This window comes from Gambusia affinis, linkage group LG16 (genome assembly GCF_019740435.1).
Source record: "Gambusia affinis linkage group LG16, SWU_Gaff_1.0, whole genome shotgun sequence".
Lineage (NCBI taxonomy): Eukaryota > Metazoa > Chordata > Actinopteri > Cyprinodontiformes > Poeciliidae > Gambusia > Gambusia affinis.
Genome location: NC_057883.1, coordinates 24,743,954 through 24,756,411, shown reverse-complemented (window position 1 = coordinate 24,756,411; position 12,458 = coordinate 24,743,954). Strand labels below are relative to the sequence as shown.

The 12,458-nt window shown below is 41.4% G+C and overlaps 1 protein-coding gene across 1 annotated transcript; it reads right to left on the bottom strand.

Annotated features, from left to right (window-relative positions):
- Window positions 1-7,200: 7,200 nt before the first annotated feature.
- Window positions 7,201-12,253, bottom strand: cmpk2 (cytidine monophosphate (UMP-CMP) kinase 2, mitochondrial). The gene is made up of 5 exons (XM_044142409.1): window positions 11,256-12,253; window positions 10,400-10,514; window positions 9,957-10,158; window positions 9,184-9,417; window positions 7,201-8,010 (listed from the first exon to the last, which is right to left on the bottom strand). The coding sequence occupies exons 1-5, from the start codon at window positions 11,835-11,837 to the stop codon at window positions 7,890-7,892; spliced, it is 1,254 nt and encodes a 417-aa protein (XP_043998344.1). The 5' UTR covers window positions 11,838-12,253; the 3' UTR covers window positions 7,201-7,889.
- Window positions 12,254-12,458: the final 205 nt, after the last annotated feature.

Here is a 12,458-nt window from a genome sequence, read left to right as displayed (position 1 = left end):
GTTTCTGTTCAGTTGGAAAGTAATGGCACCCCTATGCATTGATTTGTTGTTTAATGGGTTTAAAGGTCATCTGGTGACATCATAACGTAGCGCTGTGTGTTATCTACTAAACTTATTTCTAGTCATATGGATGTGAAACAGAAGGAGTCTCAGGACGGAGCCTTGAGGTTCTCCACAGAGACTCTGACTCTAATAAAGTTGAACTTTGACCAGAGGTGAGCAGATCAATAATCACTGATCACTTATCAGATGATCAATCGTTTAATAGAAGGGTGTCAACCTGAGGCCTGGGGGCCATTTCTGGCCCTTGAAATGATTTTGAATGGCCCCATGACCACAAGTCAAAAACAGTAAAAATTTGACCAACAAAGTAGAAAACCAAAATGTGGAAATTGTCTTTCTTATGTTTTGGATTTTTAAGGATTTATGGACTTTATAAAACTGTTATTTTGAAGCAGGTAAATATAAAAAATTTTAAAAATCACAATGAACTCAGTTTTACTTTTTTAATTTAGTGAATTTTGGGCCTACAAGTATTTTTTCTAGTTCTGGACACCAATGATTTAATATTTAAAAATTACATCATCAAACGGATCAAAATATAAAGTTAAGTGGAAATTTTGGGACAGAAATGACAAAAATTTGAAACAAAAATAGCAATAACATTTTTCCAAATGAGTTTCTTTTAATAAAAACCTTCAGAAACTTTAACAGAAACAGCAGATGTGTGTCTGTGTCTGGTGTAGATCAGTTGAAACACTTCATAATAAAATTACACAATTTACAGTGTGGTAAAAGCTCCTAAAAGTGCATATTTTTTTTTTTCAATAAAGTTATTCACGTAAACATAACTGGTTGCTGGTTTCGGGCCTGCCGTTGCTTCGGGAGCCGAACTCCGAGTCCCTGAGGAGTCGGAACCAGAGACCTGAGACGGAAGAAGAGTCGGTCGGTTTCGGTATTTTCAGAGTCACTCATCCACTTAGCTGCCAGGCACGCAGCCTCTCAGCTGTCTGCTGATGCCTGATGAAGTGCCAGACATGCCTGAGCATTAATGGAAGTGAAACCAAAATAAACCATTTTCAAGTTTAGACAGAAAGCGACGCACAGCTACGTGGAGCTGCTTGTGTTGCCTTTGATTTATTCCTCTGGGGGGGAGAAGGACCGCATTTGTGCATTTTGGAGAGGGAGGAGAGAAAAACAACAAAAACAGAAGGAAGATTCCAAGTTTGCCACCGGAAATCAATTTATTAGAGAGGACAGCCAGCCTAAAAATAGGGAAGCCCCGAACAACAGCGCAGGAATTAATTGTTGTGAATCGGAGGGAAAGCGCGGAGACTCCAGAGATCCAAAGTTTCCTCTGTTGTCTTGTTTTTGTGGAGGAGATACGGCAGCATTAGTCTGGTCTAGCTGTCAGCCTCTTTTGTTTTCGGTATACTTCTGCTTGTCTGCTGCTGTCAAACACAACTGAATCTCAATCACACGTCAACACCACCGCCAGCTGTCTCCTCTGACAGTATGTGATGATTTATCACCACTTCTGCTCAGTAAATACACAATAAATGTTTTGTCACACTCCACTAAGTTATTTCTGGGTTTTTTGGGGTCCTGAACGGCCCTTTTTTCTGTTTTTAATGAGATCTCTCAGCAGTGTTTAAATATTTAACCGTTCTCGGTGAAGCCTCCCTAACAGCCGCCAGGCAAACCCAGTGAGGTTTCAGCGCAATCATGGCAGACAATACAGGATCCAACCCTTGAAAACATCGGAAAAAACGCCAAACCTGAATGCATAATGGCGCTGCGAACACACAGCATGCTGAGCGTAATTCCTTCACCTATCGACAGGAATCCTGTCTCCGCACCCCGACACCGTGACAGAGGCTGAGCAGCGAGTTTAAAAAGCTCCTGAATTATACATCTGCGTTTTAATGGGATATTTTCTAAACTTTTCTCTCCCCCCGTCGTTGCCTTTCTTCTGCTTTTTCTTTCTCATTTGGAGCTTTTGCTGTTCACTTTTGAGCAGCGTTTCACCAACGATCTGTTCGACTCCTGCAGCCTTCATGTTTTTCCGTCCCACCACCCATCATTCACAGAGAGCGGAGCCGGGGTGTCTGCCACCACCTGCTGTGTTCACAGGGATGCTGCTGTGTGTGTGTGTGTGTGTGTGTGTGTGTGTGTGTGTGTGTGTGTGTGTGTGTGTGTGTGTGTGTGTGTGTGTGTGTGTGTGTGTGTGTGTGTGTGCGTGTGTGTGTGTGTGTGTGTGTGTGTGCTGCTTTTATGTGCTGAAGACTGAAGCAAAACGAGAGCCCTTAACTCTGCTCTCTCCTCTTCATGGACTGACTGGATGGACAACCTGTGATGTGTAATTTTAGCCTCAGAGATCACGGTATGCTCAGTTTTTACACATTGATTTTAAGCAAAAAATGGGTCAAAGATAAGCAGAAGCCAGTTTATTACACTGTAAAAGAATAAAAGTCCATAATTTACGGTAAATTACCGGCAGCTGTAGTTGCCAGACGTACAGAAACAATCCTGCTCTCTGTCTGTGCCAAGAAACTTCAGCCTTTCACCTGGAAGAAGCAATTAGACCATTTTGCTAGCATTTTGTTGCAGAACATTATAGTTATAAACATTTTTCAAAACCTTTCCAATGAGCACTGTTGGCATGGTAACTTAAAAGTAAGAAGAAAATAATTTCAGGACTTTGTAGGATTTCTGACAGAAGAGAAACCTTTTCCCACTAAAACAATAACTTCAAGGAGAACTGAAATTTGTTTTTAAGTTAAGATCTGATGAAAGAAAATCATAATGGGCTGTTTTTATTAAAAGATTTTCATGCGATATAATATTTGTTGATATTTTTGAAATTCACTGCACAAGACTCCACTGGTGAAAAAGAAAACACTGCCGACGTTGAACCATGAACTACCTGGAACCTGCAGGTGCAGATGATATTAAGTCAGTGAAGTTCGCCACAGCAAAGGGAAAAATAACAGAAAATCTAAATTAAAACTTTTTCATGACCTTGTTTATACATATATATTTCTATGAGGTGTACATTTCAGATTTAGAGAGCAATATTAACAGCTAAACCAATGCTAGTCATCGTCAGCTAGCAGCTTTTTGCCCTCCAGCAGGGAATGGGCAAACGTGACGTCAAGCTGCAACACGTCCAGAGAAACTGTCCAAACATAATTTACCAACAAAAACTGCTTTTTTATGAAATGCTGGTTGAATTTCAATAAAAGCTGTTTATTCTATTACACCTACCTTATAATGTGGCTTACTTATGCTGCTTTCTTTGTGTGAAACTTGGGTTGTCTTAGGCAGCTGGTGTGAATTTGTTGTCAGGAACCCTGTTAGAAACATATTTACAGAGGAAAGAAAGCATTGATGGGTCCAATGCATATTTCCCCAGCTGTGCTTTTAATCCGGTTTTATTTATAACCTTCCCTTTCTGCGGCTGATGCTGATATTTGTGAATGTGAACAGACCAACTTGTGACGGTGGCAGATGGAGGACAGTCTGAGGAAACCTGACAGCCAGAGGAATCTAGAGGGACCCGGGTTTCCAGATGACAACATTTCCACACTTTCACCACCCCCACTCTCCCTTCCACTACTTCCCTCCTCTTCCCGTCCTCCGCCTCTCGTTCTTTAGCTCGTCTCTGGCTCTCCAAAGCCAGCTCTGATTGAAGGCAGCGTTATTAGCCCCTGCTAACCTGCCCTGTCACCGTTTATTTGACGAGGGTTGTATACAGACGTAGCTGAGGGGTTTCAGACTCTCTGTGCCAAATCATATGCATGACTCCTCTCCTCTGCATGTGGCAGGCAAGTGAGGCTTTACCAAGGGAATCGGACTACAATACGAACCCCCCTCCATTAAAAACACTGTGTTCTTCCAAACCTGAACCTGTCCACTGCTCTCCTGCCCCCCACGCCTGAGTCTCCATGCCACAGTCATTATTAATGATCTGAGGGACAGCTTTCATTTGATCTATTAGTTAGGATGGGACAGCGGCTGCATCCCCGCTGGATCTGTAATTATTTCATGGAGGGCTTGCCTCCTCACCGCGGCTCCGTCTCTGTTCAGCAGATGAAATATTGAAGTAGAGGAGTGTAGTGCAAAGTGGCGTCATGCAGGGCGAGCTTTCTTTGGCCTGATTCACTGCTGTATGCTGGATTTACTGCTATGCAGAAGTAACCAGGATGTATTCCTCTTTTCTTATGATTACACTAAATTTATTTATTTTTGGTTATTTGGCTTGTTTCTTACCTGACTGTAACACCTTTGAAAACTCCATCATGTGACTTTAAGACCAGGAGCTCCTCCTCTTTATTTCTTCTTCTGTGGTTTTGTTGCTAAATTGCTAGACCTCCCCTTGGTGTCATTACTTCTTAAAACCTCAATACATCCATTTTATTTCTAGATTTATTAAGTTAGTTTTTGTTATCATCACCAGTGTAATATTTTAATCCATTCCATAACTTTTGATATTCTTTTGTTTTGGATTTTGTTGCTCTCGTCAGAATAAACTGAGAAACGACCATTTCCAAGACAAACTGAGCCACGGACTAATTATTTACTAAATTTACTACAGTCAGAACCTCGGCTTTCTAAATGCTGTTCAAATGCAAAGATACTGTAGTGTATCGAAAAGTCCCTGTTTTAGATCAATTCCAAAATGTTTACACTTTTAATGTAACTTATCCTGGAAAAATAAAACTGAAAAACAAATTGCAAAAAAAAGAAACTTTCATTATTTAGTCTTCTGGAGTTCACACTTCTAATTGGTTAGTGAATCTGAGTGATTGGTAATTTAGTTAGCATATGGGGCTTATAGGGTAACAGGTAAAAAGTAACAGCCATAATTTGTATTTAGCTAGATAACTAAATATTTAGTTTTTTATTTGCAGTTTTTATTTCTAAATCTGACTGAAGATCTATTTAGGTTCAAACTAAATTTGAAGTTAAATACTTTAGTTTGCTAATTAACGTTTAGCTACTAAGCTAAATACTTAGTTTGAAGCTAAACATGTAGCTTGCTAACAGATATTGAGTCTGAAGCCAACTATTTTAGTTTACAATGTGTAACTAGTAAGCTAAATACTTAGTTTGGGGCTAAATAGTTGCTTACTAACTAAATACTAAATGTTTAGTTTGGGGCTAAGTATTTAGTTTTAAGCTACATATTTAGTTTGAAGCTTTTTAACTAAATATTTAGTATGGAGCTACATACTGAGCTTGCTGAAATGTTTAATTTGAAACTAAACTCTCCGTCTGAAAGGTTTTGATAACTTTTGAATCTTGATTTGAGTACCAAATCAAGTTGCTAAAATTAAATCTAAAATAACTTTGATGAAGTATTAGTTTATGAACAGTTTTTGACCTTTTCCCTCCAACCACATTAAATCATGTGACCTCTGTGTTTATGTTGACCTGAAAGACTAGTAATAAACAAAACGATTATGAGAACTGTAAATAATTGTTTGTGTGTGTGATTATGGGTCATCAGTGTTACGTTTCTTGTTTTGAAGGGCAGGAATGGTGCGCTGTCACCACTCACTGTTATCACTGTGAAACTCAAAGCAAACACGACTTTGCGGTAACGTCTGATCTCGAGGCCTGGCGGCTTCACTCACTCTGTGTTCGTGTTGCATCTGCTGAGTCACCAGGCGGCTAAAGCATCATGAATGCAGTAAACTGTAAATAGAGCGATCCTTATGAACTTACTTTACGTGGCAGGAGAAGCCGCGCTCATGTGAGGAAACGTAGCAGTGACAGTGATATACAGCGCTCCATTAATTGCCATATGAATGGGGTCTGCATTTGTTGGCGCGGCGCTGATGCATCACAGTAAAAGAGATGGGTCACTCTGTCTTCTGCAGCCCTCAGCTTAGCCAAGCTCATAATTACTAAAACCCCCAATTAATCTTCCCATCACAAAGGCCAAATATACGCTTCCTGCTCAGAGATTACTTACAGCGTAAACTCTTAGCAAATACGCACACTAGTGGGTGTATTTAGTATTTAGTGCCTCTGTTCATGAAGACATCGAGTATAAACGGTATGAATTATCCTGCACTTTAAACCACGGATCAAGGTATCAGGTGCTACTTTGGCTGCCATTAGCGGCTCTCAGGGGAAAGAAATTCAAGTTTAAACTAAACTGATGTTGGAAACATTTTACCTCTGAAGTCAAAACGTAAGTATGGGAATTACATTAAAACCAATTTTAGCCATATTTCACAAAACCACTGGAATATGCTAACTAGCTAAGCTAGTAGCAAGAAGTGCTACTAGCTAGTCTTGCTAATAGTTTCCATCCATCTATTTTCTAACATCCTTCTCCCTGGGGGGTCAGGAGGTGCTGGTGCCTCTCTGGCAAAAGTTTCAGGTGAGAGGCGGGGTCACCTGGACAGGTCGCCAGTCTGTCACAGGTTGCTGATAGTTTGTTTCTAGCTAGCAAGTCTAGCAAGGAGCAAGTCTAGATAATAGTAATACATGCCTTTGTGTTTTAAAATTTTAAACATTAAAGTACGGTGGAGTATTAGGGCCACGTTAAGAAAAAAAAGTATTTAAAAAACAGGAATGAAGTCATAAAATTACAAAATGAAGTCATGAAACTACAAGAATAAAGGCTTATATTTCAAGAACAAAGACAAAATAATACGAGAATAAAGTCTAAATATTATGGAAGTCAAACCATAAATCAACTTTTTTCTCGTAATATGATGTTATTTTTGTATTCATTCACTATTTTAATACTGCAACTTTATTCTCATACGACTCTATTCTAAGTTTACTTGCATAATTTTTTTTCTTACTATTAAACTATTAATTACACCATCATATTTATTGCTACAATATATGAGCATATATAACATATAAAGATTCAATGAGAAAGAAGCTCTTAAAGGTGCAGTTTTATTGCAGCAGCTTTTGCTAAAATCTGATTATAAAATTTAAAGTTAAGGCTTCAGAAAACATTCCTGTTTATTTTTCCAACTGGGAGCAAAGCAGGAAATATTTCAGTGACTGTGAATTTTGCAGTGAAAGTATTTAGTATCATGTTAAACTGGATATTAAATGAGATTGAACTGCTTGTCACTTTAGTACTCACATGTTTTTCTAGCAACAAAACAAAAAGTTCATTCATATTCACAGGTTGTTCAAACTGTTGCTCTGAAGAAAATCATGAAGTTGAATTTCACAGATATGTTTATTTGAAATTCCACAAACAAAATGAATTTAATTAAATAATAATCTTTCAAAATAAATGTCATTTCTCCATTACAGCTCAAACCCTCTTGTTGTATTTCCTTTAAAAACAAATTATATTTTAATTTTATATATTTCACTGACTGTGCACATTTACAATATACAAATTAATTTTATTTACACTTGTTGCATATTTAAATTCACAGCAGAGCTCTGCTTTAAATGAAGTTATTTTAAGTGAAACTTAGCCAAAGTTAGCAACACAAACTGTGAGTATTTTTTACTTTAATAAGATGTGTTCAAATTTAGAGTTTCTTTTTGAAAAATTAGAACAATTTACCTATTAAGTTAGATAGCTGCATGCATCATTTACAGCTTCGGTGTGATTCTCATCGCTGCACAACAACTTGTTAGAAGTGAAAAGAGTTTTTCTTTTAGACGATCCTCCTGTGAGAGAATGTTTGTGTTCTCCATTAATATGTATTTTTTCTGCAGCATGCCGTTCTGGCTCCTGGCCACTCAACCTTTACTCATTGTGAGCAGAATCTCTTTTCCACACTCCAATCTGGCAACCTGCCCTCCCGCCGCCTCATTGGTGACACCTCACTGCCACCCAGTGGCAGCAGCCGGTACTGCAGCCGCCAGCTGCAGGGGGAGGCAGGGAGAACTGTTTACAAGTGGCATTTGGCCCTAATTAAAAGCAGCGCTTGTTGGAGCACCAGGTCTGCAGAGGGGCTCGCATCCAGGGCGATGCAGGCTGGGCCGACGATCCGTCGATAAGCTTCCTCTACTCTGCAGCAAAACACAAACACATCGACCAACAAGTGAGCAGTGTGAGGATATAAACAGGATGGTTTTGCTGCTTTTTATTTCGAGGAAAAGAAACAACCCAGATGGCTGAGAGTGCAGCTTTTCTCTTCAGTCCAATAAAAAGCGTCTTCCTAACCCCGTCTGTTTTCTAATTCTGCTGGCCCAACATCTGGCCGTCCCATGTGGACACGCCATTACGTCAGCGCAGAAGATGAATGAAAGCAGCTATCGACCTGTCTGAGCAGCGACTAACTGGGCCGGCAGCGGCTGCGAGTTTGGACCGGCTTAATGGAGCACAGCAGCTCGGCAACTAATCACCTGCTTTTTCTCATCAGCTGCTTCCCCCGCGGGACGGTAATTGATTGTTAAGTGTTTGATGGATAAGACGAAGACTGAGGTGGCCTGACTGGGAAAGAGCTGCGCAGTTTGCAGCCATCTGTGACTTCAACCACAGACATCTACCTAAAATACAAAACGTTTGTTCACATGTGACAATCTGGCATCAAAAACTATTAATGGACTGAATGTCACTGCAAAAACACAAAATCGTACCAAGTATTTTTTTTCTCTATTCTCTTAGTACATTTAAAATAAGATAAAAATAACTGAAAAGTAACTTTTCAGCAAGATAATGAACTTCTTTTAAGTGAATAATTGTTTAATATCACTCTAAGGGTATTTTCACATCTGACAGTCTGGTAGATCATCAGTTGCATCCTCTGCTCCACCTCCAGCTGCTGTGGTTCTCTTCCTCTCTGCTGAGTCAAACCAACCTGTTCCCCTCCTGGCCTGTGGGGGCGCTGCACCAACAACCACTGATGGAAACAACACAAAAACCTCTGAAGAAGACACCGGACTTTCTAGGTCAGGGGTGTCAAACTCCTGTAACATCAGTCCTGCAACGTTTAGCTGAGCCTCTGCTGCTTCACCTGAACAGAATAATCAGGTCATTAAGGCTCTGGAGAACCGATCCACACCAGGAGGAGGTGATGAAGCCGTTTCATTCCAGTGTTTTATACTTGTGGCACATCTAAAAACTGCAGGACAGCGGCCCTTGAGGACTGGAGTTGGACGCCTGTGTTCTAGGTAAACGAACTGGAGTTGGACCTTTGATCTGATTCTCAAACATATCTGTATCAAACATTCTTGTCTAACCTGATTCTGAACAGTTTGTTGTGATCCAGCTCCTGCTCCTCGTCGGTCTTCATCAGACCTCTGCTCCTCAGCCGCCTCTTCCTCTCCTCCGGGTCCAGGGTAAGTAAGACCACCAGGCTGGGCTGCAGGAGGTCACCGGGCCAACGGTACACCTCGGCGCCCTCGTGTGGAAGGTTACTCACTGGGCCGGTTACTGCGGTGGCGATGGCGTACGCTGCTGTGCTGTGCCAGAACCTGGAGACAGATCAAACATGGCTGGCTGAAGACTTCCTGACAATAAGGCTGAAATATTAAAGGTGCTTCCTTGAACAGCTTAGGGTACGTCTGTGGCCTGCACAAAACATGTTCATTATATTCCATCCATCCATTTTCTGTTCACCCTAATGGGGTCGGGAGGGTTGCTGGTTCCTCTCCAGCTGCGTTCCGGGCAAGAGGCGGGTTCACCCTGACAGGTCACCAGTCTGTCGCAGGGCAACACAGAGATACACAGGACACACAACCATTCACACACACACTCACACCTAGGGAGAATTTAGAGAGACCAATTAACCTGACAGTCATGTTTTTGGACTGTGAGAGGAATACGGAGAACCCGGAGAGAACCCACCATGCACAGGGAGAACATGCAAAGCCAATAAACGGCTGGGTGGTTTTTTAAAGCATTTTTAGAAGAAGTAGAAACCCAAATGGAAGAACCAAAACATACAAAATGAGTGAATTTGGTGGCCTTTAAGAGTTCATCACTGCTCTAACATGACAGTCCAACATCTTGCCTGTCAACAATAACAGGAGACTTGCTGGCCTCTTGGTGTATCTGCTCAGCTGTGATGTAGTTGCCCACTGCATAGAAAGCCCTCCGGATGAGGGGCGGTTCTCGATCGAAGCGCCCTCTCCAGGCGGACAAGCACTGGGGAGGCGACCGCAGAAGCGTGGCCCCCAGAGAGTCCCGCAGAGACTCTGTCAGCGTCGTCTTTCCTAAAAAATGAAAGTGAAACATTTGTTACTCTCTCTCCATTAAGGAGAGTCTACCTGACACAGTGGAGCCTCTAAGAGCAGCAGACGATTCAATAAACCGTTTCCAAAGTGATGTAACTTTTCTGAGGTCATGATACGTGATATTCCATTAGGCAGAGAACACTGACAGGTAATGTTTTTAGCAGAGAACAGCCACCCATCAGGATGATCCTGTGTTTATTTATGAGGTAATGGCATTAACCTGTGGCATCCAGGCCCTCTATGACAATAACTGGGAAGTCTGGTTTTCTTCTGGCATCCAGGCTGCTGGGAAGCATCCCCAGTACAGACCGGGTCTCTGGGATGATGTCACCACACTGCAGAAAACGGGGAGGAAATCAGTTCACTGCGGATCAGGAGGGAGTCAAAACGACTGCTGCATCTGCTCCTCTGTGAATCCAATAAAAAATCAGGTTTTTTACTGGTACTAATCTGAGACTTTAGTGAGGATTTGAACATGAAAAGACAAAATGCCTCAACGCCAGTGAGACTGGATGGAGAACAGCTGTGAAATCTGTCAAAATTAAAGTCTTGCTACTGATGCTCAATTGGACTGAGAACTTTGACTAGGACATGGGTCAGCAACCCTTAGAACCCTAAAACTCATTTTTGCCTTTGCACTATCTGAGCAAAGTTGCTCTGACCCTTCAAAATAAAATGAATAAATCAATAAAAATAGACTTTCTTCTAAAATAGGGGTGCCCAAACATTTTGAGACCAAGATCTAATTTTTCTCTCACCAGTCGGCTGAAATCATTTTAACAGAAAGTGACTAAAATGTTGTTCTTATAACTGAGAATAAATGTGTTAAATCAAGAAATTAAAAACTTTTCTTTTAATACAGCAAATGTGCAAAATCCTTTTTATAATGAATTACATCCCTTTTCTACATTGTTTTCAAAAGACGTCAACTTAAAAGCATTTTGACTTCCAAAATAAGGACTAAACGATAAAACTTAAATCTTCAGGATCTGGAGACCCTGCAGTACCATTCTCCGCCACATGAGTGCGCCAGTGTGCAAAATGCTGCAACTAAACTTCATATTTTTGAGCTGTACCTGCTTCAGCACGTCGCAGGCCTCATGCAGGCTGTAGAAAACATCAGAGTTGATCATGTTGAGAACTGATGGATGATGTTTGGGTGTTTCTGCAGGCACCACGCAGAACCTGAGCGGTTTATCCTCCGACTGGTCCCAGAGACACTGAGTCCACTGCTGACCGTCTTCACTTTGGGAGTATGAACACACCAACACGGGGTTTCTCTGCTCCAAATCCGTTAAAATGTTCTCAATCAGGGATGAATTCCCAGCCCGGCTTTGGAGGAAGTATCCTTTGAGCAGCGAGCCCTTCTGGTCCGGGATGAAGGAGGACATGGACCGGAGCCCGGAGCCCGGTGGCAGCTGCCCCTGCAGCCGGTCTCTCAGCTCCCAGTGAAACCTGTCTCCTGTGACCCGGTCCCCGCTGCAGACCAGCAGGGAGTAACACCTGTCCTGCTTCTGGACCTCACTGAACACATCAGGCGGGACCGGTTCCCCACGGAGCTGCTCTCTGACCCCAAAGTACCGCGGCGCTCCGTCCACTTCCACGGAGAAAACACGGGACGACCACCGCTGGACGAGAAGCTTCAGGTGCCGGGCCATGTTCCGGTTCTGGTATCGGCGGGTTTCAGTGCAGCTGCAGTCGGCTGTGGTCAGGAAAACGAAAGTTACCGAGCGGGAAAGGAAAAACGAAACTTACAGGCGACGCCTCTAGGGTGCAGCATAGAAATATTTCCCGTGAATCCAAAAGTTAAACTCAAGTTTGAAAATGTTTTTAGACCTTTGGCTCTGCACGTCGACACTGATTAGTTAAAGTCAGCATAAAAGTTTGAAATAAATCAATTAACCAAGTTCGTTTCATTTCAGCAATAAGGCAGTTCAAAGTGCTTTACATGAAAAAATACAAAGTCATAAAATACTTATATGCATGACTAAACATGCATGAGATCATTTCAGTAAAAAAAACATGGCAAATAATTTAACATTTTCCTGTCTGTTCATATATTTAGGGTGTATAGATTCTAGTTTTTACCACTTTTTTCAACTAGATTCAAAATTGTACTTATTTCATGTTAGAAATTTTGAAAACTCAAAAGAAATCTAAAAAAAAGGCAACCAACAAGGCAGTTCAAAGTTATTTACTTAATAAAACATCATTCAGTCATCAACTATGAAATCAAACAATAAATATTAGAATTTATCCAAAATCATCAATACACATCA